The sequence below is a fragment of the Haplochromis burtoni genome, unplaced genomic scaffold (genome assembly GCF_018398535.1).
Source record: "Haplochromis burtoni strain Fernald_Lab_line unplaced genomic scaffold, NCSU_Asbu1 Contig_75, whole genome shotgun sequence".
NCBI classification, from domain to species: Eukaryota; Metazoa; Chordata; class Actinopteri; order Cichliformes; family Cichlidae; genus Haplochromis; species Haplochromis burtoni.
In genome coordinates this window covers 212,472-235,550 of record NW_024582436.1, presented here as the reverse complement: position 1 = coordinate 235,550, position 23,079 = coordinate 212,472, and the positions used below count along the sequence as shown (strand labels likewise).

General features: G+C 39.8%; 1 protein-coding gene across 1 annotated transcript in view; it reads right to left on the bottom strand.

Annotated features, from left to right (window-relative positions):
- The window catches only part of cerkl (ceramide kinase-like), a 33,480-nt gene that overhangs the window by 2,070 nt on the left and 8,331 nt on the right, over positions 1 to 23,079 (bottom strand). Inside the window, exons 4-14 of the mRNA XM_042221812.1 lie at positions 19,457 to 19,687; positions 12,443 to 12,574; positions 11,614 to 11,677; positions 9,001 to 9,131; positions 8,805 to 8,879; positions 4,783 to 4,960; positions 4,125 to 4,190; positions 3,646 to 3,683; positions 3,438 to 3,546; positions 3,215 to 3,311; positions 981 to 1,177 (exon numbers count right to left, since the gene is read on the bottom strand). Of these exons, the coding sequence (XP_042077746.1) occupies positions 981 to 1,177; positions 3,215 to 3,311; positions 3,438 to 3,546; positions 3,646 to 3,683; positions 4,125 to 4,190; positions 4,783 to 4,960; positions 8,805 to 8,879; positions 9,001 to 9,131; positions 11,614 to 11,677; positions 12,443 to 12,574; positions 19,457 to 19,687 (1,318 nt within the window). The remainder of the gene's footprint in view (positions 1 to 980; positions 1,178 to 3,214; positions 3,312 to 3,437; positions 3,547 to 3,645; positions 3,684 to 4,124; positions 4,191 to 4,782; positions 4,961 to 8,804; positions 8,880 to 9,000; positions 9,132 to 11,613; positions 11,678 to 12,442; positions 12,575 to 19,456; positions 19,688 to 23,079) is intronic.

The following is a 23,079-nucleotide window of genomic DNA, read 5'->3' as shown; positions in this document are numbered from 1 at the left end:
GATTGGTATTGATGTAAGTGTCACAGAATGTAAAAAAACAAACACAGTGTGAGCTCCAGGACAAGGAGACCAGTCAGTCGCTTGGTACTGTGAAAAATGAAACCAATTGCATCGTGGATCAAAATCTGCTGGTACTTTTCTTCATTATTTCATCAATTTTTGCACTTAAACTGAGACCATTTCAAATGAGGCTTCAGTGAGCAGCAGATGGATCGGATGCATTTTCAGGTCTTTGCTAAATTTTTCCATTTCTTTCGATGAATTTCAACATGACTTTCAGATCATGTTATCTGTTTTTTAGGCCGGTCACTTCTTCTTTTGTCTTCCGTTTGTCCAGTTTCCTCAAATCTTTTAAGAACTCACTGAACATCATACTGAAATTACGGAAGAGGATTAGGACGACTGGAAAAAAAAAAAAGTAGGCTCGTCTTTTTTTCTTCTTTTTTTTTTCAGAATTCTGACTTTAATTTCAGAATTCTGGGGAAAAAAAGTGCCTAATCTTTTCCAGTTTCCCTAATCCTCTTCCAATCATACCAAGTTTGTGGCTAATATCTCTTTGACAATCATCATGTTGGTGCAAAATTATTATTTCGTGCTAAGTTGTCTGTTATGTGTAGACACAACATGGATTCAGCCCTTGTGTTAGGTCCCTTTTTATGTTTGAAAGATTCATAAATCACTGTTAATGTTTTAAAAAAAAAAAACAAGATACCTCTGAAAAGGATGAGGTACAAGGACTGGACTGAAAATAAATGAAAGAGCAGCCATTGTCCAAAATAATATTAATAATAATTATCATTATCATTATCCTCTATATTTACCTCTTCTTGCTGTATTTTATTGATCTGAACTAAAAGGAAAAATGGTGCCTTGATCATCAATAATCAGTGCTTGAATTAATCAATTCAGAGTAATTCCTCTGTCCGTAATGATTGTATTATCTGGATATATTTTTAATAACGAAGGCGTGAGCGTCCCACCTGATGAGCACTTCATTAGCAATTTCCACCAGCTCTCCGTCGATGTTCCAGGGGAAGGTTGTTCCTTCTGCATGGATGAAGGGTGTGGTTTTCAAGTCACTCTCCTCTTCACTCTCATCCTCAGAACAGCCAATCAGTGAGCAGGGGCGGATCTTCACTGCTGACACAGCATGCGTCTCCACAAAGGAGAAGTTGAACTGCACACAGATAATCAGTCAGAGCTTTGTCTGTCTGTCTGTCTGTGTGTGTGTGTGTGTGTGTGTGTGTGTGTGTGTGTGTGTGTGTGTGTGTTAAAGCTGAGCTGATGAGGTCAGAAAGAGCCATTAAGATCTCCGTTAAGCAGCTTGTTAGAGAGCAGCAGGATCTGTCTGTGGTTCTTCCGGTCCACTGTCCTCTGCTGTGAGGCTCCAACAGGGGGCAGCAAAGACCAGCTGACTGTCCCACTGTCTGTCTGTCTGTCTGTCTGCTGTCCTCTCCTGCAGGTTTGCGCTTTCTTAAAGTAAAGCCGTTCTTATAGGACAGATTAACATCTATCTTAAAACAAGAGCCCAGAGGATTCCAGTACTGTCCTTAAATACACACTTGATTTAACTTCACGAGACTGTGAATTGTAGAGAGAAATATTTTACAACTCCACTACGCCTAATTGATGGCTTAAAATTTTCCTCTAGCAGTTTCTAATATTTTGTCTATTTGATCATATGAATTTGAATTTATTGCATCTCATTAAAGAGGGAGGCCCACATTTTCAGCTTTTTTTAATAGATCAAAGCAAACAAAGGATATGATTAATTGAGCATGGAAATATCCAGCAGGTTAATGTATAATTGCAGCTCCACTTCAATTTAATGCTGCTTCAATACCAACACACAGGAAGATTTGCACCAAAAAGCACTGAAACTTTAAAATTATTTTGATAAAATCATCAGATTAATAAAGGTGTATTCAGTTTTTCACACACTCTACATCACACAAGTGACAGGAGAGGTTTAAAGTCCACAGTAGGACATAAACTGTAAGGGTCACATGTGGGCAGCTCCACTTGAGCATCCACTTTTGCCGTGCTTTCTGCTGAGATGTCAGGACGGACGCTAGCAGGATGTAGGCCAGTCAGTAAACAGCCTGTTTACTCCAAGTCTGAACACCACACTGCCCGTATATTTAGTAAGTGGGTTAGTGTGCAGTCTCTCTGCCCAGACCAGGTCATGCTGAACCAGGCTAATCTACTCACTAACTTCAAGGAAAACTGCGGTATTTTTAAAACTGGGACCTACTTTCCCATCTTCTAGAGCAGGGCTGCCCAATCCCAGTCCTTGAGAGCTACTATCCTGCAGCTTTTAGATGCATCCCTACTCCAACACAGCTGAATCAAATGGTTTGATTACCTCTTCAGCATGCCATCATGTTTGGCAAAGGCCTGATAACAAGCCATTCATTTGATTCGGGCGTGTAGGAACAAGGATGCATCTAAAAGCTGCAGGACGGTAGCTCTCGAGGACCGGGATTGGGCACCCCTGTTCTAGAGTCTTTAGGTGTTGTGAACGTTGAGGGATTGTGGTATAATCAACAGCCATTAATCGACTGTAACACAATCACAAAATTGTCCCGAGTCAAAGTGCTTGTGTGACCCTGAAGTCAAGAGTGAGTTCCCACGACAATAAATTGCTCTCTTCGGTGGAAAACATCCGGGTGGAAACATATATAACAGCTGAGGCTGTCATCAGCATAATCTACACACTGCACCAGCTCTGTGCAATTAAACTAAGCCCATCATGATAACATCAACATGTCGTCTTTGCTTTTCTTGCACAGTAGAGTTTAACTGACGCACAATGTCCACTCAGAACAGTCTTGGAAGTGTTGATTTCTGCAGGTTTTTGTGTGTTTTTAGTTTATTTTCTTGTGTACAAAGATTTGCCCCATTTTTAAAAATTCTTTTAATAGTAATATGTACTGTAGATGATGAAATCCATAAATCATTTGCAATTTCACAATGAGAAATTGCAAACACTTGAACTGCACCAGACAGAAAAAAATGGATATATTTTGAGTAAACTGGGAGTTTGTAAAGAAAAAAAGGTTGCTATCGTACTCCGACATTCCTTAGTTGTGTGAATATTTTAGATTGCAAATGTTCAGTTCCTGAGCCTTAAAAGATCTGCTAAAGGTTTTAGTGAGGATTTGAATGGAATAAATTGATTCATGTTATTTTCACCTCTGGCAGGTGTTCTCACCTGTCCAGTAGAGCTGCTGTATCTCTTTAGGTGTTTAATAAACTCGGACCTGGAGGTGTTTCCGACCGCAATCAGCGCTGCACTGCCATTTGCCAAACTGTCAAAATCAGGAAGTGGTGGAGACTGTTAGCATTATTAGAAACATCATCATGTATTAACGTGCACTGTGATGCATTCAAGGCCAAAGAGCAGAAGATCGAGCTAATCTTCGTACACTGTGTACCTGGTGTTTGGAGCTAGTCCTTGAGGTGCGTGTGGACTCAGGCAAGGGATAGACATGATGCTGATGCTCAGATACAGGCCCTGATTGGTCACCCAGGACTCCTCCCCTTCTGTACACACAAATCAAAGACAGAAAAAGTAAGACAGAGAGTAGCTGGTAGCGATTAAAATCTGATTTGTCCATTTTAATAGAGAAGTAGTGGTTTTACCGGACTTTGGGTCCTGGTCTTGGTCCTGGTCCTTATCTCTGAGAAGCAAGAAATCAAGTAAATTTTTCAAACATGACAGAAGAGAAAATTTATATAACGGACCAATATCATCTAACACAGAGCCAGTTATTAAACTAATCATGGTAAAACAACAGCTTTGACTCAAACAGGCTCTCCTCCACACTGTTCTTAATAAATTTGCGTTGAGTTTGTTTCTGGTAGATTTGTGCTGCAAGTCTCTGTAGTAGACAAGCTGTTACGTGGTGTGTTTGCCTTTCTGGTTCAGCTGCTGAGTAAATGTAACAGCGCAGCAAACTAACAAACACTGTTGGTGTGGAACAATTACAGTCTCCTCTGAGTGCTTGTGACCTGTTTAAACAAATGCATATTGTTTTTTATGGTGGTCTGAAGACACTTTAGATGTACCATCCAACATCACAGAGCGTATGTGCGTGTTTGTGTGTGCGCGTGTTTCTCACCGCTGTACAAACAAATTGCTGTTTGACTTCCTTGCTGATAAAAAGGAGAGCTGACAGTCCTCCGGTCTGAGGGAGACAGAGAAAAAAAGAAATAAGAAACCAGCTAGTCCTAGACCTAGCTAGACCTCAGTCACACTTAGAGACCAGTTGGCAACCCGTTGGCAACCTCCAGTCACTAAGGAAAAATATGTATTTTATGAGTGATGAGTGGTTGCTGGAGGATGCTTGCTTTAAGCATGTGAAAATGGTGGCAAAGAAAGTGATGCACCAAAAATCACCTTGTGATTACTTGTGTTGCTATCAGATTGCCACATGGAAGACACAGACTCTAGCTTTAGCGAAATGATAAAAATGGGATGCTAATAGGAAACAGACAATTTTTTTGCAGACAAATCAGTGTCATCCATACATACTACGAGTGACCTCAGCAACCTTCCAGCAATCAAAAGCTTCACAAGCACCGTGGAGCACTGTGACCAGTTTCACTCAGCAACAGCTAACAACCTCCAGCAACCAAACAGTCATGGAATACAGTTTTCCTTAGTGACTAGTGGTTGCTATGGGGTCACTGAGGTCAGTCAGTCATGTCTGTGTGACTGAGGCCTTAGGAACGCACATTTACATTTAAAAGTAAAAATTATATATGTGTGTGTGTCACCTCAGCCTAGCCAGCGTCTTAACCAGAGCATACTCTCGCCGCCGTGACGATGGCATCCATCTCTTCTTTTCTGCCCTCGCTAAACTCCGCCCGCCAAAGCCAAACATGGCAGAGAAACCGAAGCACACCAATTGGCCATGAGACGAGAAGCTGCACATGTCCACCTGCTGCAGGTGACCTGCAGGCAGAGAGACACCAGCACACTGAGAGAAGACCCTTTAAACGATTCATTAGAAACAGTTAGGATGCAGCACACACACAGCTGTGTTTCCATCACTTCAGAGGACATCACACAACTCTTGCTCCAAGCCTTCACACTGAAAATGAATAATTTTGTAACCTTACTATGCGTTTGTACATTTTGTGGTTTTTATCCATACAAAATGAGACATACAAATACACACAGTCTAAAATACGGCTAATTAACAGAATGTGTGAAGCCGATTAATAACTCAGAGGACTGAAATGAATCTGAGGAAACATTATCAACGTTTCCTCAGATTCTTTTTATGTGTGTGGTAAAAAATGGCTTCCACGCCAAACACTGCTTACGGTTTTATTTTTCTACAGCCTTTGAACGCAGCACAAACCATAGAAATAACTAAAATAATTTTAAAAATAACCAGATTTTTCCATCAAGCTCCTTTACTGAGATGCTCCACCAGCTTTTAGATGGATACACACAAAGGCACACGCACTAAGCGGGCCATCTGGCCACATACCTGCTGTAACCTACTGAACTGAACTGCTGTCTCCGCACCTGTCTGTCTGACTGCCTGTCTGTCTCTCTGGACAGAATCTGATTTCCTCACCATATGGCGTGTTGTCAGTGTGTTTGTGTGTCAGTGTGTGTTGCGCAGGATTAAAGCTGAGACGGTCAGTGTGTCACCGAGATCAAACCTGCGGCGCTTCTTAAAAGGTCCAACCAATATTCATTTACATCACAAAGTCATTATCTTTCTGTTTGGCTCCTAATCCACCTTTAGGATTTATTTCCATACCATATTGGTAGCTCTTATTCAAAAATATAGTGGATGAAGTGGTTGAATGTAAAAAAAATATTTGTACCTAATATATCCTATATATATTAAGTACAAATATAATAATCAGTGAAAGTAAAAACACCAAAATGACTGAGTTAATTCAACAGTAAACCAACTGATTATTAGAAAGTTGTGTTAGCATCACATGAGCTGGATGACTGTTTCTGTTAGCAGTAAAATGCTCACACAAGTCATTTTTAAAAAATGCTGAAATAAATGCAAATCAACCAATAATTATCCCACATAAGCATTTAGGGAGGAGACAAAAGACATCCGTCAGAAGTCCTATATCTAAAATGGCACCTGTAACAGACTGCTGCACAACTGCAACATAAATGAATTTTAATTTATTTAAAGGATAGCCCCTTGAGATGCAGTATCTCGTTTTTATAGGGCACCGCTAAAAATGGACACATGAAACCACCAGTAGGAGGATTTAGGGCTGCTGCTCAGCTCCAAGGCTGTAACTTTAAACTTTGTTTTTTATTGAATTAAACCATAATTTCCCCCCTCTTGAAACGAGCTTTTCTAAAACATACTTTGAAAATACCCCAACTCTCTGTGGAGATGTTGTTATGACACTGTATGAGAAGGCTGCTGGGCTTTTTGGATTGATAGCATAGAAATCAAATTATTACTGTCATGTAATATGTCACAGTGATATGACTCTAATTACTATTATCATCAGAATGTGAAACATTCATTCTATTAACATTTAAAAACTCTAGAAGAGTTGAATTATTTGTTTATTTTATTGAGTTCATGTGAGCAAACAGCGAGCAGGGAGTCGACTCAGTGTCTGAGGAGCTGGTTAGTGCATCTGCTTTATGAGTTGAGTTTGTTGATGCTGTGAAACATCCTCATGGAGTAAGCTTGGAGACTTTTTCAGGACTTGTGGAAGTTCTTATAACTTCCAATGTTCAAGTTCTTGAGTAAATCATTAATGAAGGTAGATTTATAGTCATTCTGTGCCAAAGCAGAAATCACTGTAATGTGCCTGAAGTGAACAGTGTTCATAATGGAAAAAAAAAACAAAAAACAAAAAAAACAACTTTCTACACTTTCTACAACATTTCTACACTGCCCAGTACTAATTAGTAGATGACCTGCACAAAAATTACTGGTTTGTGGATAAATGCAGGTAAAAATGCAGACTCACATCTTTGTAAAGCAGGGTTCACATGTACCAGTTTCATGCTTCATTTATGCACTTGTAAATGGGCCGTATTGCTTGTACTTCTGGCATCAAAATGTCAAAAATCGAATTATTCAGACTGTTGTATATGAGTTACATCAGGCCGTTGTTACTCCCAGACAGCTAGCTTGGCTAATCCTAATTGCTATTTGAACCTCGACCAGCTTGCCTTCTGGTTGTTCGTTACTGCTATGATGACGGTGCCAACAAAGATACCCCTCCAAACACCAGGAGGTGTTTGGAATATTAATTTAATATATATCAATATCATATTGAATCTGTTTGTGAGTCTAGAGATACAGTATGTTGAAGTTTCAGTGTATAGGCTATTGCATTGCTTTGCGTTTTGCTATATCAGAAAAGAGAAATTCACATATTGTTAAAATTGTCTCTATTTTTGTCCCACTCATTGTTGCAGTGAAGGTTTCTAACAAGCCAGGCTAGAAAAGACTCAGCAGGTTTTGAACTTCTGGAAAAAAATTTAAACTCTGTGAGCAAGTAGTTTTTCGTACAACAATGAACGAGGCAAACTGCTTTAAACAGGTAAGGTGATCATTCATGAGATTATTGTAAAGTGGTCAAGGTGGTGACTTCCATGTCATGCTTTTATATATATATTTATGTTTAGAGATCAGGACAGAATTGGCCCCCTTATGAAGGATTTTCCAGCCTCTGTTAAACAGAGCAATGAATTTTGAACACAGCTTTTCCAAACATTCGTTTAATTTTGGATGCTTATTTTGTTGGATAGCAGCCTGCAGCCATTTGTTGTAGTTTTCGCCTGTAGATCTCTACAGCTGAAATGCTTTTTTAGATACAAAAAAACAGCCAGAAATACAAAAGGTCTGACACACACCTATAAACAAGCTAAGGCCATTTCACATACAGAAAATTTTCAGTGTCAGCTGCAACTCCCAAACATAAGTTGATAAAAGGTCAACAGTTAAGCCGCTATTTTCAAGGGATGCTCAGGCTCTGGTAACCGTAGCAACAGCACTGATGCGTCCGCCCCTGTTAGTAGTTTAACGTCCAGCAAGGAGATCATGTGATTGTGGATGAGCACACCTCATCAGTGTTATGAAGACAGGAAAATTCACCTGCAGTCACCTGTTGTGCGTGGGAACAGCTTCCTACCTGGGAATTTTAACAGTTTTCTATTGTTCAGGAAGTAGTCTCATTAGGGCTATTGAATTTTCCCATCTGTCTCACACACATACAAACTCAGCTCGCAGTATTAATTAGTGACAATGAAACATCATCACACGATAAGCTGTCATTCAAACACAGCTGCCCGCCCTGCTGCTGGGTGATTGGTTACCGTGTTTACCTGACAGTGTGGTGGTCAGAGACAAAGGGGGCGGGGCTGCTGCGAGCAGTGTAAACCTGTGATTTAGTGATTTCAAGTGAAACAGACCCTGTTGTTAGACATCTGTCTGTTCACTCCCACCAGAGTCCAGTCTCACCGTCTGTCTGCATGTTTGTTTGTTCTTAAACACTGTCCCTGCTGCCGGACTGACATTCAGCCAATCACACCAAAGCTTAGCAAGAGCTGAGCTTTGGTGTGATATGCTTTAAGGAAATTAGTCTCTTACACAAAGAACCTGGCTATGATTGCCACAGATTTAATATTAAAACAGAACAGATTTTTGTCCTTGAAAATGTAAAATCTTGGACTGATTTATAAAAAGGCATAGACGACGTTAGGTGATCCAAATATAGATTTACTAAAGACAATTCCAACCAACCCCAATCTATGTAACAGATCTACAACATGTAAGCTTTACCCAAGACGATGTGGAGGGCTGCAGTGACTGGATCTCTGACTCCATGAACAGAACAGGAAACCACATCTGTGGAACCTGCAAACATGTGAAGACAGACCGTTAATAAAAGTACTTCATGTCGTGTTTTTGCATACCAGCATACCAAACCTTATAAGACCTTAAAGCAGTGGTTCTATATGAGAATGCCCTTGCTTACCAGCTGGGATGATTCCCAGTGGCAGTGCGGCTCTCACTGGTTTTTCTGGGGAATCTGCATCCAGCTGGGCTCTGAGGACCAGAGCATGACACAACTCTGCAACTGAACCATCTCCACCGACGCACACCACCCTGACGGACAGGTGGAAAAAAACTAGTGTGAGAGTGGTAAAATAACACAGGAAGTAACATAAAAGGGTAACCGTCTTTCGGTCTAAATAAGGGTTTATTGTGAAGCTCAATGAGGTGGTTATACTAAGTCAAGGACACAGACTTCACTGACATTATAGTCCTCTTATAGCGCTTTTGAGGTCTGCTTGAAGTGTTGATCCATTGTTGGCTCATTGAAATGTGAAGTCTCCATAAACGCATGGTCACAAAAAATTGTCACAGACACAATCTTGGCACCTAATGACAACATTTACATTATTTGGACCCAAGCGGACTTAACAAACTCACAGCCACAACAAGTATAATACACCTAGAAGACATTTCACAGATCTCAAACTCCTGATGATTTAAAGGAAAACCATCCAGCAGAGGATGTGGCTTTTCTAGTAAAATTGACAATTTGTTTTATAATACAACAGGGTAAGTAACCTCAATGTTTTTGGGCACTAACTAAAATGTTTGTGCAGGGTGGTCCTGAATGTGTGATGCTGAGTACTTATTTCTTTTAACTATTGATGAATAGCGAAGGATGGTGAATGGATATTTATAAATACTCTAGGTTGTATTTTCACTGCAAAGGTTTGTATTTTAATTAAGCACAAATATTTTTCAACATTTCTTGTTCAGTAGAAAAACATCAGTACCAAAGTTTTGATACTAGAATTAGACTACAACTAAACTAGTAGACACACAGAAACTGGATTTCAGAATGACTGTGATGGGTTTTATTTTGAAAAGCTCCAGTGAATTGCTCTCCTACAGTCACCAAAGTTCATGACCTCTTTAATATTTATGATTGCTGGGTTTTTTTAAAGGTCTACACACTAACAGGCAGCAGTATAATCCATGTCTTGTTTTAGAATCTTAAGTTAAGTGTTAAAATCGTAAGTTTAGAATAAAGTTGACTATAAAACTAAAACAAATATATTATATTTAACTCATGGTGTGAAATGCTTTCGAGCAATATTTTAACCATAACAGATGGAGAGAAAAAAAAAAGAAAGAACTCACAATCACAGGGTGAGAAAAAAGATACACTCTGGACAGTCTATCATATGGTAAGCTCAAAGAGACAGAGAGGGAATCATTTACAGTCACATTTCTACTAATGACCCATACAGAGTCACACGAAAGATAAAACTCATATTTTGATCGCTTTTGAAAAAAAAAGTTGTATTTTATTTTAGGGTAGGGTGGGAGGCAGTTATTGTTTGTTAGTATTAATGTAAAAAAGTAATAAAAAAAAAAGTGAGAAAGTGAGAAGGTTCATCTTCCGAGTCTTTATTTGCAGTAAATGGGAGGTGAACAGTCTCCGCCCCCTCCCCCTCTTCCTGAGTATGGGATTACCTGGAGCTGTAGTCGCCACGGTGACAGCCAACCTAATTGGCAAATGTAGGTTTCAACCAAATCACACACACACACACACACCCAACCACCTACCCACACTCAGCAGCTAGCTTAGCAACGCGGAGCTAATCTTCTCTAAGCACATTAAGCTTTATGAGGGCTGAGCACAAAAGCTGCTTACACACACACACACACACACACACACACACACACGCACACACACACACGCACACACACCATCAGAAAAAGACTGATGAGAATTTGATAGCTGCTTCTGTACTTGTAGCTGCTGTTCTATCATTGGAATGAAAAGTTATTTTAACTTTAACAACAAAGTGAACAGTTAATGTTTGGTATTTGATCATCTTACCTGTGTGTGTGTGTGTGTGTGTGTGTGTGTGTGTGTGTGTGTGTGTGTGTGTGTGTGTGTGTGTGTGTGTGCGTGTGTGCATGAGGTGTGTGAGATCAGTCATGGTCAGTGTGTTTCAGTGTCCGCCTTTGACAGTAAACTGCTATTTGATTATCCAGTTCACCTCAGTTCAGCAGCAGGATGATGTCACAATTTAAACATGGTAACTTTCATGTCAACGCACTTACCATTAAACAGTCAACTATTTCCAACTGTAAGATTCCACTATCACCTGTCCTCTTGAGGAATAGGGACCAGCTGATCGTCAGCTGGCTTTCTTTTAACCTGGACCTGAGATCATTTATCTTGCCTTCAAGTGCATATTTTAGACTCATCCAGTTTAAAAGCTACAGACAGTTTCATCGATCTCACAGTGCGGACAGTGGATTGCTTTAAGCTTAACAAACAGAAACCTCTACACACGATACAGCAGATCATCTGATCATCTTCAAGTGCGTTGACTACTTTCAGCACAATTAAAGGTGGCTCCACCTGTCTGTAATCAGTCACACATTGGTTCAGAAAGCAACATATTATGATACTGAACATCTATGGATGAATAACAACAAAACTACATTTAAACTGTAAATTATTTTTACAATAATTTCTTACTCTGGATTTTTTAATGGAAAAATCCTGATGAATCAAGCAATGATTTTGAAAGCAAAAAAGATATAGATGACTAACCCATCATATTCATCCAGTTTGCATTCCTTTATCACTGAGAGAGCATGACCCTTCCTCTCTGTTACTGGAGAGAGAAAGACAGGTAAAGACAGAGAGAGGGGGAAAAAATAAGTAAGCAGATGGAGAGACATTGAGATGGACAGAGATAAAGTGTTCGTGCATATGTGTGGTCAGATGAAGTGTGTGTTTGATGACTGCCAAAAAAAAAAAAAAAGTGGGACAGCGGATATCACACCATCTGCTGAGAGGGGGAGAGTAGAAGCAAACAGGAGGAATCAAGAAAAAAGGAGGAGAAAAAGGAAACATGGGAAAAGTGATGAGACAAGAAGATAGGAAATGAGAAGGAAAGAGGACACAAGGATATGAGGCAGGAGAGGAAAACAGAAAGGTGAAAAGAGGACAGGTGGAAAGAAAACAAGAAAACAGCAGAGAGGAGAAGCACTGGAAATGAGACAAGAGCAAATGATTGGAAACAGAAGGAGACAGGAAAGGAGAGGAAAAAAGATGGAGAAGATGAGGGGAGGAGTGCAGAGGAGGCTGTCTCCCTCTGTCAAAACAGATGGGCTAAGCTCCGCCCCCTATATCAGGTTACCTAGCGACCAGAAGCTGCCATTAACTCTGACCTTTGGACTCCCTCCACACACACGCGCGCACACAGATTTCAGTATCATGTCTGGTGTCAGTAAAGATCTAGTTGTTAAACCCTGCCTCACATAGTTTTATATTTAAAAATAAACACACAAAAATAAGTACATTTATTTATATTTTTATAATTATAATTTTTCAGTGTTTCTACTGAGCAGAAAAATAAACACTTGGATGGACTAACCTGTGATGTCAGTTCGGATGTCAGCCATCTTGAATAGAGGAGCCACGTGGTCTCTGTAGATGTGAACGGCCTCCTTCTTGTGGCTGCTAGGGTTGATGAAGACCTTCAGATTTGTAGGACGGTTGCTGAACCCTGAAAACACGCACACATGCACACACACATTTAGCAGGTGCATCATAGGTTGGATTTTGAAAGAAAATGAAACCCTGCAATGGTTGGTTAGCTACACTAGTGATGGGCTATGAGCCAGTTATTGTTCAACAGACTAAAAGATAGTTAGGTCCATACATCTTAGCACAGTAATACCACAACAGTGAATTTTAAACAAAACAATGTAGATGTGAAGTAGACACAGCTTTAATTCAAAAGCTCTCCATTAACACTTCAGTAATTACAGTGATTTTCATGCAGAGTCCCCCCATTTTCAGAGGATCAAAAACGACTCCATGCATTACTAAGAGATTTTGCCCAGATGTGCAAACCAGTTGGTGGCAAACTGGTTCACAGTCATGAGTTTTTGATCCTTTGAGTCTCCTTTATTGAGACTCAGTTGCACTTCATGTTTATTAGCATTTAACAAATATCTGAGTAGTGACACCTGCTTTTCAGGAGTGGCTGTGTGATGACGTTACCGGCAGCACGTGAAGCAACCATTGCAGTGGGATACACTGGCGGCTTTACACTGCTACTAGCATAGCTCCTTGGCTGTAGGTAATATTTCCAACTACACCACATGCCACTGTGTGTTTTGGTCCACAATATAGTGCCCTTAAAAGTCAAAAATGAAAGAAAAAAAAATGTGTTCATGTGCTACTTTTAGTGAACAAAAAAGATAAAATAGAAAAATTACTGCTGCTGATTACATAAAGTTCTGGATTATAAAATGTCTGTGAACTATCTTTCATCATAGCCAGCTGAGGGTTCCACTTCACGTTCCTCTGCAGCTGTGTTATGATAGGTGAAGCAGTTTTGTATGTTTATTTATGTGTACTCAAGAAGTTAAATAACTTTTCATTTTGGACAATAAGATTTGGAAGACTGCAAATATTTTTCTAAAAATACTAAAATTTTAATATGAGCTCTTAATGCGTTAATTAAAACAACAATCAACTTACCAAGTGATGACAAACAGCCCAACAGCTGACTGTCCTTACTTGAACGCTGATCACAACACACTTTGTTATCGTGGCTGACATTAAGTATCTGAACAAACTGAAGAACATCTTCACTTAAAATTCTGCATGGATCAGAAACTGACTTCCACATGCCCTAAATTTAAAGTATTAACCCATATATATATATATATATATATATATATATAAATAAACAGATAACACGTGTCTGTACACCTGCTTCAGTATATGTGGAGGTGGCCTGTTTGATACATCAGAATATTGTTTACATCTACAACACTGGTTGATGGGTGTGTGTGTGTTGTTTTATAATATCGACACACTACACACATACACAGACCCCCTGTATGACGCATCATTAGGCAGATTTAGAGACCGCATTATGAATCCCTCTGGACCATCTCAGATCAATACACACACACCAGCTCCATTATCCCTCTCATTACTATAATCTGCTCCCAAAAGGCCGTGACCTCGCCCTGTTAATGACCCCCACACACATATACACAATGTGCACCTCCTGCCATCACTCCACCCCACGGCTCTGACCAGGTTCTCCGGAGCTCCTGTGAGGAGCTACCCGACACCTCCACATCTCTCTAGTGGTCCCCCATCAAATACCAGAATCTCCACCCTGTCGTTGTCCCACAAATCTCAGGCCTATTTCCATTCTAAGCAACACATCTGTGCTGCAGCACTAAACAAACAAGCCTGAATAAACCTACATTTCTTTTTGGTTTTATGTGGAAATTGCAAACAATTAAAAAAGGCCTCAAAAGAACCTTATCTCTTACTGATCTTATAATTATAAGAAAGGACCTTTATTCATGTGTGCTGTAATTGATTCTCCTTCAGTTTAACGAGCATGGATTATTCTGCTCTTTAACTGCTAATAACAAGAGAAATGGAAACCAAACCAACCTTTATTTTGAAATCTGGAAGTATTCTTTGGTGGGATTGGCAGTACTTTTAAAGTGGCTTATGAAACTGCCGATCAGGTCAGTATTTAGTTCAGTAAGTTCAATACCAGGAAACCCTAAACTGGGATTGTTGCAGTATCCTCTGTCCCACACTTGTGAAATCTCTTTTGACCAGTGTTTCTTAAACTGAGCATTTAAAACACAGGAGCAGCTGTTTTGACCACGCAAAGGCGTGGTTAAAACAAGGATCTGTGCATTTGAAAATGAGTGGGTTTTCCAGAATGTTGAAAAATAAAGACTTAACACTTAGACCAGTTACACTTCTTTTAGAGAGTGTATACTGGCAACTTGCTTATAAAAGCTAATAATGTGTTAAAAATGACAGAAATCACTCACACTGTTGATGCATAAACAGATGCTTTCTGTCATAAAGGAACCATCTTCACAACAAATGTAAGAAGACGACAGACTCACAGATATAAAGAGGTCAAGTATCCATCAGATCATCTCCGAGCCTTGACCAGTGACAGGTTGCTATGGCGCTGCTGAAATGTTACCATGGTAAACAATCCCCGTGTCATCAAGGAGTAGTGTTGAGTTTCTGACTGAGCACTTAAGACTGGACTGCTGCATGTTGTTTACAAACAGACTCCATCTTATTATAGCTTTCAAACATCATTTTTCCTGTCTGTGTATGTTCTCAGTCATCCAGGTCATCGCAAACCCAAGGAAATCCAAATCTTTCGATCCTTAGATCATTTTTAATTAGTTCACAGCTTCATTACCTACACAAGTTTTCTGCGAAGCATTTAACGTGCAGTCATTAGATCAGTCTCAGTCTGTATCAGTTTCTCTAGTGTGAAAATGTGCTACTTTACACTTTTTTTTAAAATCACTGCAAGTTGAAACATTTTACAATTAAGGGGGTTTTAATTATAAATGATAGTCACAGCGGACAGTGCGGGCTGACAGAGGTTATAGGAAAAGGGAGGAAGGGTATCAATATCAAACTATTAGTGACATGGTGCTCAGAGCATTTGCACCCATGGAGTATGCAGCTCAAACGCTCACATATCTGGTTGTCCACCACGATGACATGCTTCACTAGTTCAAGATTTTGGATTTGAGGAGGAACAATCTAGACAACACCTTTCTAAAAGAGTGTAAGGAAAGCCACCTCAGATGGTAACACTCATCCTCCTGGGAGTCCCTGGAGCTCTTATATATAAATAAAAGGCGATGGAAAATACAGTGCATGGGTAGCAGGTTCCTGAATTTAATAAAACACAACTATACTCCATTTCTAGAGGTAAAACCTTGCATTTTGATGTTGTCCTTTTGACCATATGGCAACTTACAGTACCACTGGACTAACAACACCCATTTTACTCTGATACTGTGACCCCGAGGTTTCTGTAAGCAAGCAGCAACCGCAAGACAAAAGATCTGGGAGGGGTCGCTGTGGCACCTGGTGACCTATGAACGCTCACTTCAGTTGTCCTGCAATTTCCACCGACCTGCCAGTCTGTTGTGGTGTTAAACAACTGCAGTCAGTCGATCCTGCAGACTGACTGTGAGTATGGAATTGGAGTCTATACAGCAGCAGTTCTCGCCTTTTGTCACTGACTACCATTCACTTTCTGAACAGCATTCTGCAGCTGCTTCACACAGCAAACAACAAAAAATGAGGTTCCAGAAACAGGAAGTGTCTGCGCTGTGCACACCATTGTGCAGATGACTGTTCAGACCCGAAGGTTAAGAAGTGGTGCCGGCGTCGGCTGCGGCGGGACTGCCCGCTCGGTGACGCCATGATTCGCACAACAATACGCTTTTCACACTGACCTCTGGCTGGAAAATAGGCTTAATGTCCGCACAGCGGCAGAGCTACTGACTGTGTTTACCTTTCACACACACACACACACAGGCACACAGACTCCTCTGCTGCGGTGTGTAAAGTCACAAAAGCAGTCACAGCTTGATGTGCAGTGTGACCACTTGAGCTGACACACGACCTGCGGGCCATTCATGTCTGTGAGTGTGAGTGCGAGCCCATAAGACAAAGACTTGAAGAAGTTGTGACTTTGCTGCAGGGCCTCATGGGTAATCTGGTTTGATAGACAGACAGATGGACAGACAGACAGGTGACCAGCGATAACATGTCAGACTGATGCCATGGTGATAAAAGGACAGTAATGTGTGTGTGACCTCTGACCTCTTCATTTATGGATAGCTTGTAATGTCTCTGTTGCAGTTGGCGTGGTTGGACAAATAGAGAAGAACTGAAATGTAAAATGTGTCCATGTGAGTTAAATCCACACAACAAGCACTTCAACATTTCTATTGTGTGTTAACTGTCAGCCACGCACCGCCCACTACAGTGCACCTGGGAAATCAGCGTCTGGGAACGTCCGACTGCAGCAACATCCAGAGCTTTAGCAGCAGGTGGTTGGGCAATGAAGAGGTTATTCTTCTGAAAACTTTATGCTCTATAGAAAAAATATACTGATGTCTAAAGAAACTAAACAACTGTGACATCTTCTGCACTTTATTTGATACTTGAGACTGAGTCAGAGACATAAGATTGTTTTTTGGGGGGGGGTTTCCTAGCATGGTGAAGAAGAACTGAACTCAAGGCTCGGACGTCAAACACATTGCACACCATTGGTTGAACTTGAACACCAACAACAGCCCAGCCCCTAAACAAGACCACGCTAAAGCTATTGCAGCTGCAGATTCAGAAATATTGCTGAAAATCTGAAACTAGAAAAAAGTCATGTCTCCATGCTTTCAGCCTTGCAGTGTGTGTTGTCTAAAGCTCCAAGCCTCAGAGATATTTCTTATGCACTAAATATGAGGTGGTTGTATACACACGTGTTCATGCAGACAGTAACTAATCTCTCCTGCAGACAACATGATTTAACTGCTGACAGCACTTTACTGAGTACTGCTAAATGTGTGAGTGCGTGTGTGTGTAATCCTTTGTTCCTGTGGATTAGCAGATTAGTTCTCTGGTCTGATGTAACTGTGACTCACCTCATTAAACTGAGTGATGAACAGATAGAAAACAATGAAATTTTAATCTGAGCAGCTAGCACTGCATCATCATGCAAATCATCTGCAGACGTACAAAACACAAAGGTGTGCGTTTTAAATCCTGGTATATCTTGGGCAGCTGCAGTGCTGACTGACCACGTTGGCTTAGAAAAATATCAGCACAGATTTCAGCTCAGTTTTGTTCCAAATAACATAAGGTTTTGAAATGTTATACATTAAAGCCCCTGAACTATAATAATGGCAGGGTGTCAGCACATCTAAGCAGAACAACCAGTAAAATAAACTGCAACCTTTCCACAGACTGTAGAAAAAACTGCTTTATCAATCTAAACAGTTTATGGTCCAGACTAACTTGCAAGCCAAAGTTTTAATGCAATCACTTGCAGTAAACCACATGTTTAATTACTATGTTTAGTATTTTAGTTAAATGTGTTAGCATGCTAACATTTGTTAATTAGCAAAACAGATTGTATATAAAAGCTTTTGTAGCTTTTGGACTTGACAATTGTAGGCAACACACAAGTGTTTTAACCCTGGATCCCCCCCAAGCAAGGGACAAATCCTGTGGTTGCAGAAACACTTTAAGTTTCTGGGGGGGAAAAAAGCTCTGTTTCCATGATCTGAAACCTCTGTGAACACTGATGATTTTACGAGCTAGTTTCAAGTCTTATTCAATAAAACATTGATCTTGTAAATTATGATCCCCATTATTATCAGAAAGGAGCATGAAGCACGGTTATCTCACTTGGTAATGACTTGTGATTAACATGACAAGAATCCTCCACTGTTTGGTTTCAAAGTCAGACACCCAACAAAGGCAACGTCTGGTTTTAAAAAGCTAAGATCTTAGCTTGAAGCTAAGCTTGAAGTGTTACAATGGGACTTCACTGAATGAGCACTCAACACAAAGAACAGCTAAGACTGATGGGGATAACCGTTTTTTTTAGATATTATAACAAATTAAATGAATGAAAAATGTATTATAATTCAATCTTCCAACAATGCAAACATTTCCAACACTTTTCTACTTGATTTTTCTTTTTCAGCTTTTCCAAACAGAACATTCTTGTTAATGAAAGTGAACATCAAAAACAAGACTTTATGACTCCAAAATCAACTATTTGCTATGGTAGCATCTCATCAGCAAAAATACCAAATAATCAGAGCCCAGAATACAGTCCAGCATCAGAATTTTGTTATGCTACAAAAAGTGTTGCCTTTTATTTACAGTTGTGGGTGTGGCAATTTTTAGGATACCTTACTGACAACATTTGCACAAAAACATGTAGTAATACAGATGTTGTATGTCTAGTAAGAATCCATGTATTTATTCGTTCATTTAACAGTTGTATTAGCTATGATGTAAATAAAAATATGAGTTTAAATTTGTAATGTGTGAATTTAATGACAAACTCCATTTAAATAAGTCTCCATTCATCAAACCATCTAATGGACAGATGCTAAGCGTGCTACTTATAACAGTATTACTCAGCAGTGTGTGTGTACAGTTTAATCATCTTAGAGTATGACACTCACTGAAGCACTGACTCACGTTTCTCCTGTTTCAGCTCTTATGTAACACAAACTGCCAGTCACATTTTCAGTGAGTCCGTCACAGTTGGATGTTCAATGTGGGCCCAAGGAACCTCAAAACTGGGTCTCATCCATTAGCTTGGTCAAATTTACATTCCACTGTTTTGTCCATAGCAATTTCACAGCATCTGGGTGTTACTTTCAACATTTTAACAGGATAACAACAGAAACCATGAACCCCAAATGGTTAATGGCTGACCAGCTCCACCATCTAAGACAAAGATGCTGAATACTGACAAAAATACTTTAAACTCCTGGTTTGCTTTTGTGTGCTTGCTGCTTGAATTGCATGACAGTCTGAATGTCTGTGTTACCTGTGAGCAGCTCCTTCAGGGTGTTGTACCAGGTGTGTGTGTGTTCTGAGGAGGCATTGTGGAGGTGCAGCGTGTCCTCCTCCAGCCTTCTCCCTTTCCTCCTACACCAGAAGAGAGCCACACCAAGCACGGGTCCCCCTGACTCCTGGCCCGCAGCTCGCCTCCGCTTCACCTTCACTGCAAATATGTCTTGCAGCAGCACCTCACCTGACTGTGGGACACCAGTCTCACCTGCAGAGAAAAAAGTAGTTAACAAACAGCACTTGAACACAGCACACTGTTTAATGAACAAGGTACATGATGGACATCTGAGAGGTTTGGGTACGTTTTGAAAGGGACCAGGCTGTATGTCTGTGAAGGTTCTCAGTCATCCAGGTCATCCAGGCTAACAGTTTCCCTCTGCTTCCAGTCTCTGTGCTAAGCTAAGCTAAAAACATCCTTGACCAGTGTGAACAGATGAAATGCTGAGATTTACCCAAAATGTCAAAATGCCATTTTTTCTTTTTATAAACATTAAGACTAAAGTCTTATTAAATAAAACATTCAAATCCACTACGAAAAAGTAAGTGTATAAAGTGTATACCATTAACAACAAACTCTGTGATTAGTTTGTCTGATTGATGGTTTTACTGTATGTTTAAATTCTTTTGAATAGTCAATCAAATATGAACGCTGCACATTGCTGCTGTCAGCAGAATGTAAAGTACAGCATCAACAAGTACAATCGTGAAAGAATTCTGAAACCTGATTGGCCAGCATCATATTAATCTTCTAATCCTCCGAGGATAATATTAGCATAGCTCAGACAGTCCATTCAGAGTTACATCACATTTTACTCAGACACAAAGAAAACACTTTGTGTCTGAGTGAGCTTGTGCGTGGCTCATTTGCAGATGACAGTAGTGCAAGTACTTTGGAGTTTTTTTGTGCTTTTTTTGTTGTTGTTTTTTCACAAGGAGCTTTTGACTTAAATGTAAATACCCTTTACAGTATGTAAACTTCTAAACAAACTTATGGAAACTTTTGCTTTCACACCAAATTAAACTGGTTGGTTTCAGTTTAAAAAATGTGAGAATTTGCCAATTTCCCTGGATTCTGATTTATCAGATAAGAGATGAGGATATAAGGAACACCTTTTTCATGATCGATTCAGCCCTCCTTTTATACTTAGTGTTAAAAGAAGATGTGATCACCTTCATCCTATGATAAAATATTTCTATCCTGATGTAAGTGGTCACTTCCAGGACTACTAGCCTACGTCTATGCATACTCAAACAACAAACATGGAAACTGTGACACATTGTGTGTTCTAGTACCTCTCTATCAGAAAAGTCTGTTGGATCAGACAACACGAGCCAGCATTCGCTCCTTACATGCATCAGTGAGCCTTGGCCGGCAATGACCCTGTCGCTGTTTCACCACTGTTCCTTCCTTTTGTGTGAACAAAATCCTCACTTGCTACCCAATATATTCCATCCACAATGAAGAGATAATCAGTGTCATTCACTTCACCTGTCAGTGGTCATAATATTAGGACTGATCATGTATACACCTGCGTTAAACACCACCACCATCATCAAAACAGCAAATGGGGAATTATCTTTTAAAGGATTGTGTTCCCTCACTTCAGCAGACGTCCAGAGATGAGATACAGTGTCACAGTGCAGTAAAGCTGCTCTGGCAACACCTCACTAAAACATCTTTCTTCTGCCACAAAAGTAGAGCTCAAGCACATCCAGAAGGTTTTTTTTGAAACTTATAGCAGGAATTTTAATAACTTCTCAACAACTGCACACTTGTTGATGAGAATTTATTGTCTATACTGATATTTAATTCAAAATAACAAACTTTTTAAATGAAATAAGAACAACTGACATGTCCAAAACAAAATCCAATATTTACAGTACCAATTTTGTCAGTTACTAAGGCTAGTTTTCTTAAAATTAAGCATCATTTAAATTTTCAAAAGTCGTCACATCAGAGAAAATTTATAGACATTTTATCAGCCTGAATTATAAAAGTTTACTTGAAGACCTTTGTAATAATTCACAGAGAGAGTCTGTGCTTACAAACAGACAGACAAACACAACCAATTACATACTCCCTCCCTTTGGGGGGAGAATAATGAAAATGGCCATATTAGATGTGTAGCTTTAGAGACATACGCATGGCACAGCTGGTAGATGTACATAAACAAAAACAAACTCCACTTTAATCACCAGAAACATTCAGATCTACAGAGATATTTTCAAAAAAAGAATATTTTAATCATCCCAGATTTAAAACATATAATGGTGCACTTAAACAGTATTCATTTAATACTGTTATAATCTAACAATCGCAAAACAGGGGCCTCTTGGCATCTCATTTAATTTGAACTCAAACAGGTTAAGGAACATGATGGAAAATGTGCAGCCCCATAACAAACCCAGAGTAGGAAAATCAATTCTGTGCTCAAAGAGACAAAAAGAGATATTAACTTGATGCAAAGCACCTGTACAGTACAGTGTAAACAGCTCATAAAGCTTATAAATGATAGCTGATTAACCCCCTTCTCTATGAAATACCTCCTGCTGTTATCAAACACCAAATATGCCCACGCCACCCTCCCCTGTTCCCCAGAGAGACCAGCATCCATATGTCAGGGTCACCGTGTGTAACAACAGTCTATCTGGTTGTTGTTGCTCAGTCTTCATTCATTGTGTCCAATTAATATTATTTGCGTTTAAAGTATTTGTCTTCTGAGTCAAACGAGAGGTTAAAGGTGAGGAATCAAAACCATTTTTATCATTTATGCATTTTAAATTTGAGAAAAAACACAAGTGGATTTTGAAAGCAGAAAAGTAAGTCAAGGCAAATTACTTTATTATCGTAAATTATTTCAAAGTGGCTTTAACATATTAGCAAGCACCCTCTATCCTCGGTTTCCTCCACATCTAAGAAAGACAGACATTTAATACATTTTTAAAAACATATCAACATAACATATAACTTTAAAATAGAAGTAAACACAACAGAAGTAACCCCTCATTTCTTTAGATTTTACTTCCACAGAGTCAGTAATTTTTAAAGTGGTCTTGAGCAACAGGCTTTCTGAAGGTCTTTCAAAGTTTTTCTTTGGACATTGGCTGCTTTTTCACTCATTTTCAGTCGAGTTCTTGTCTACAACCATCTGTAAAACACAGTGGAGGCTCTGTCATGATTTGTGTCAGTCAATAGTGTTGGAGATTGTGTCTCAATTGATTAATTATCAACACAGAAAAGTACCATCAGATTTTGTTCCACCATGCAATATGACCTGGAAGGCATGAAAGGCATGACTGGAAACGGTTAAATTTTTCAGCATGACAATGATCCCAAACATACTGCCGACGCAGTAAAAGCATACCTGGATAGAAAAACATACAGCAGAACACTGTCAGGGGTAGGAAGATGATTTTCCATCTAACCCGATAAAGATGACTCTGATCTGAGCTGACAGGACCTACAGAGTCACTGTGAACACACACGCACACGTTGGTTCATTCCCAGATGGAGATGAGATTCCCATCAGGTCCTCACATCCTGCTGTGCTAACACACACACACACACACACACGCACGCACACACACACACACACGCAC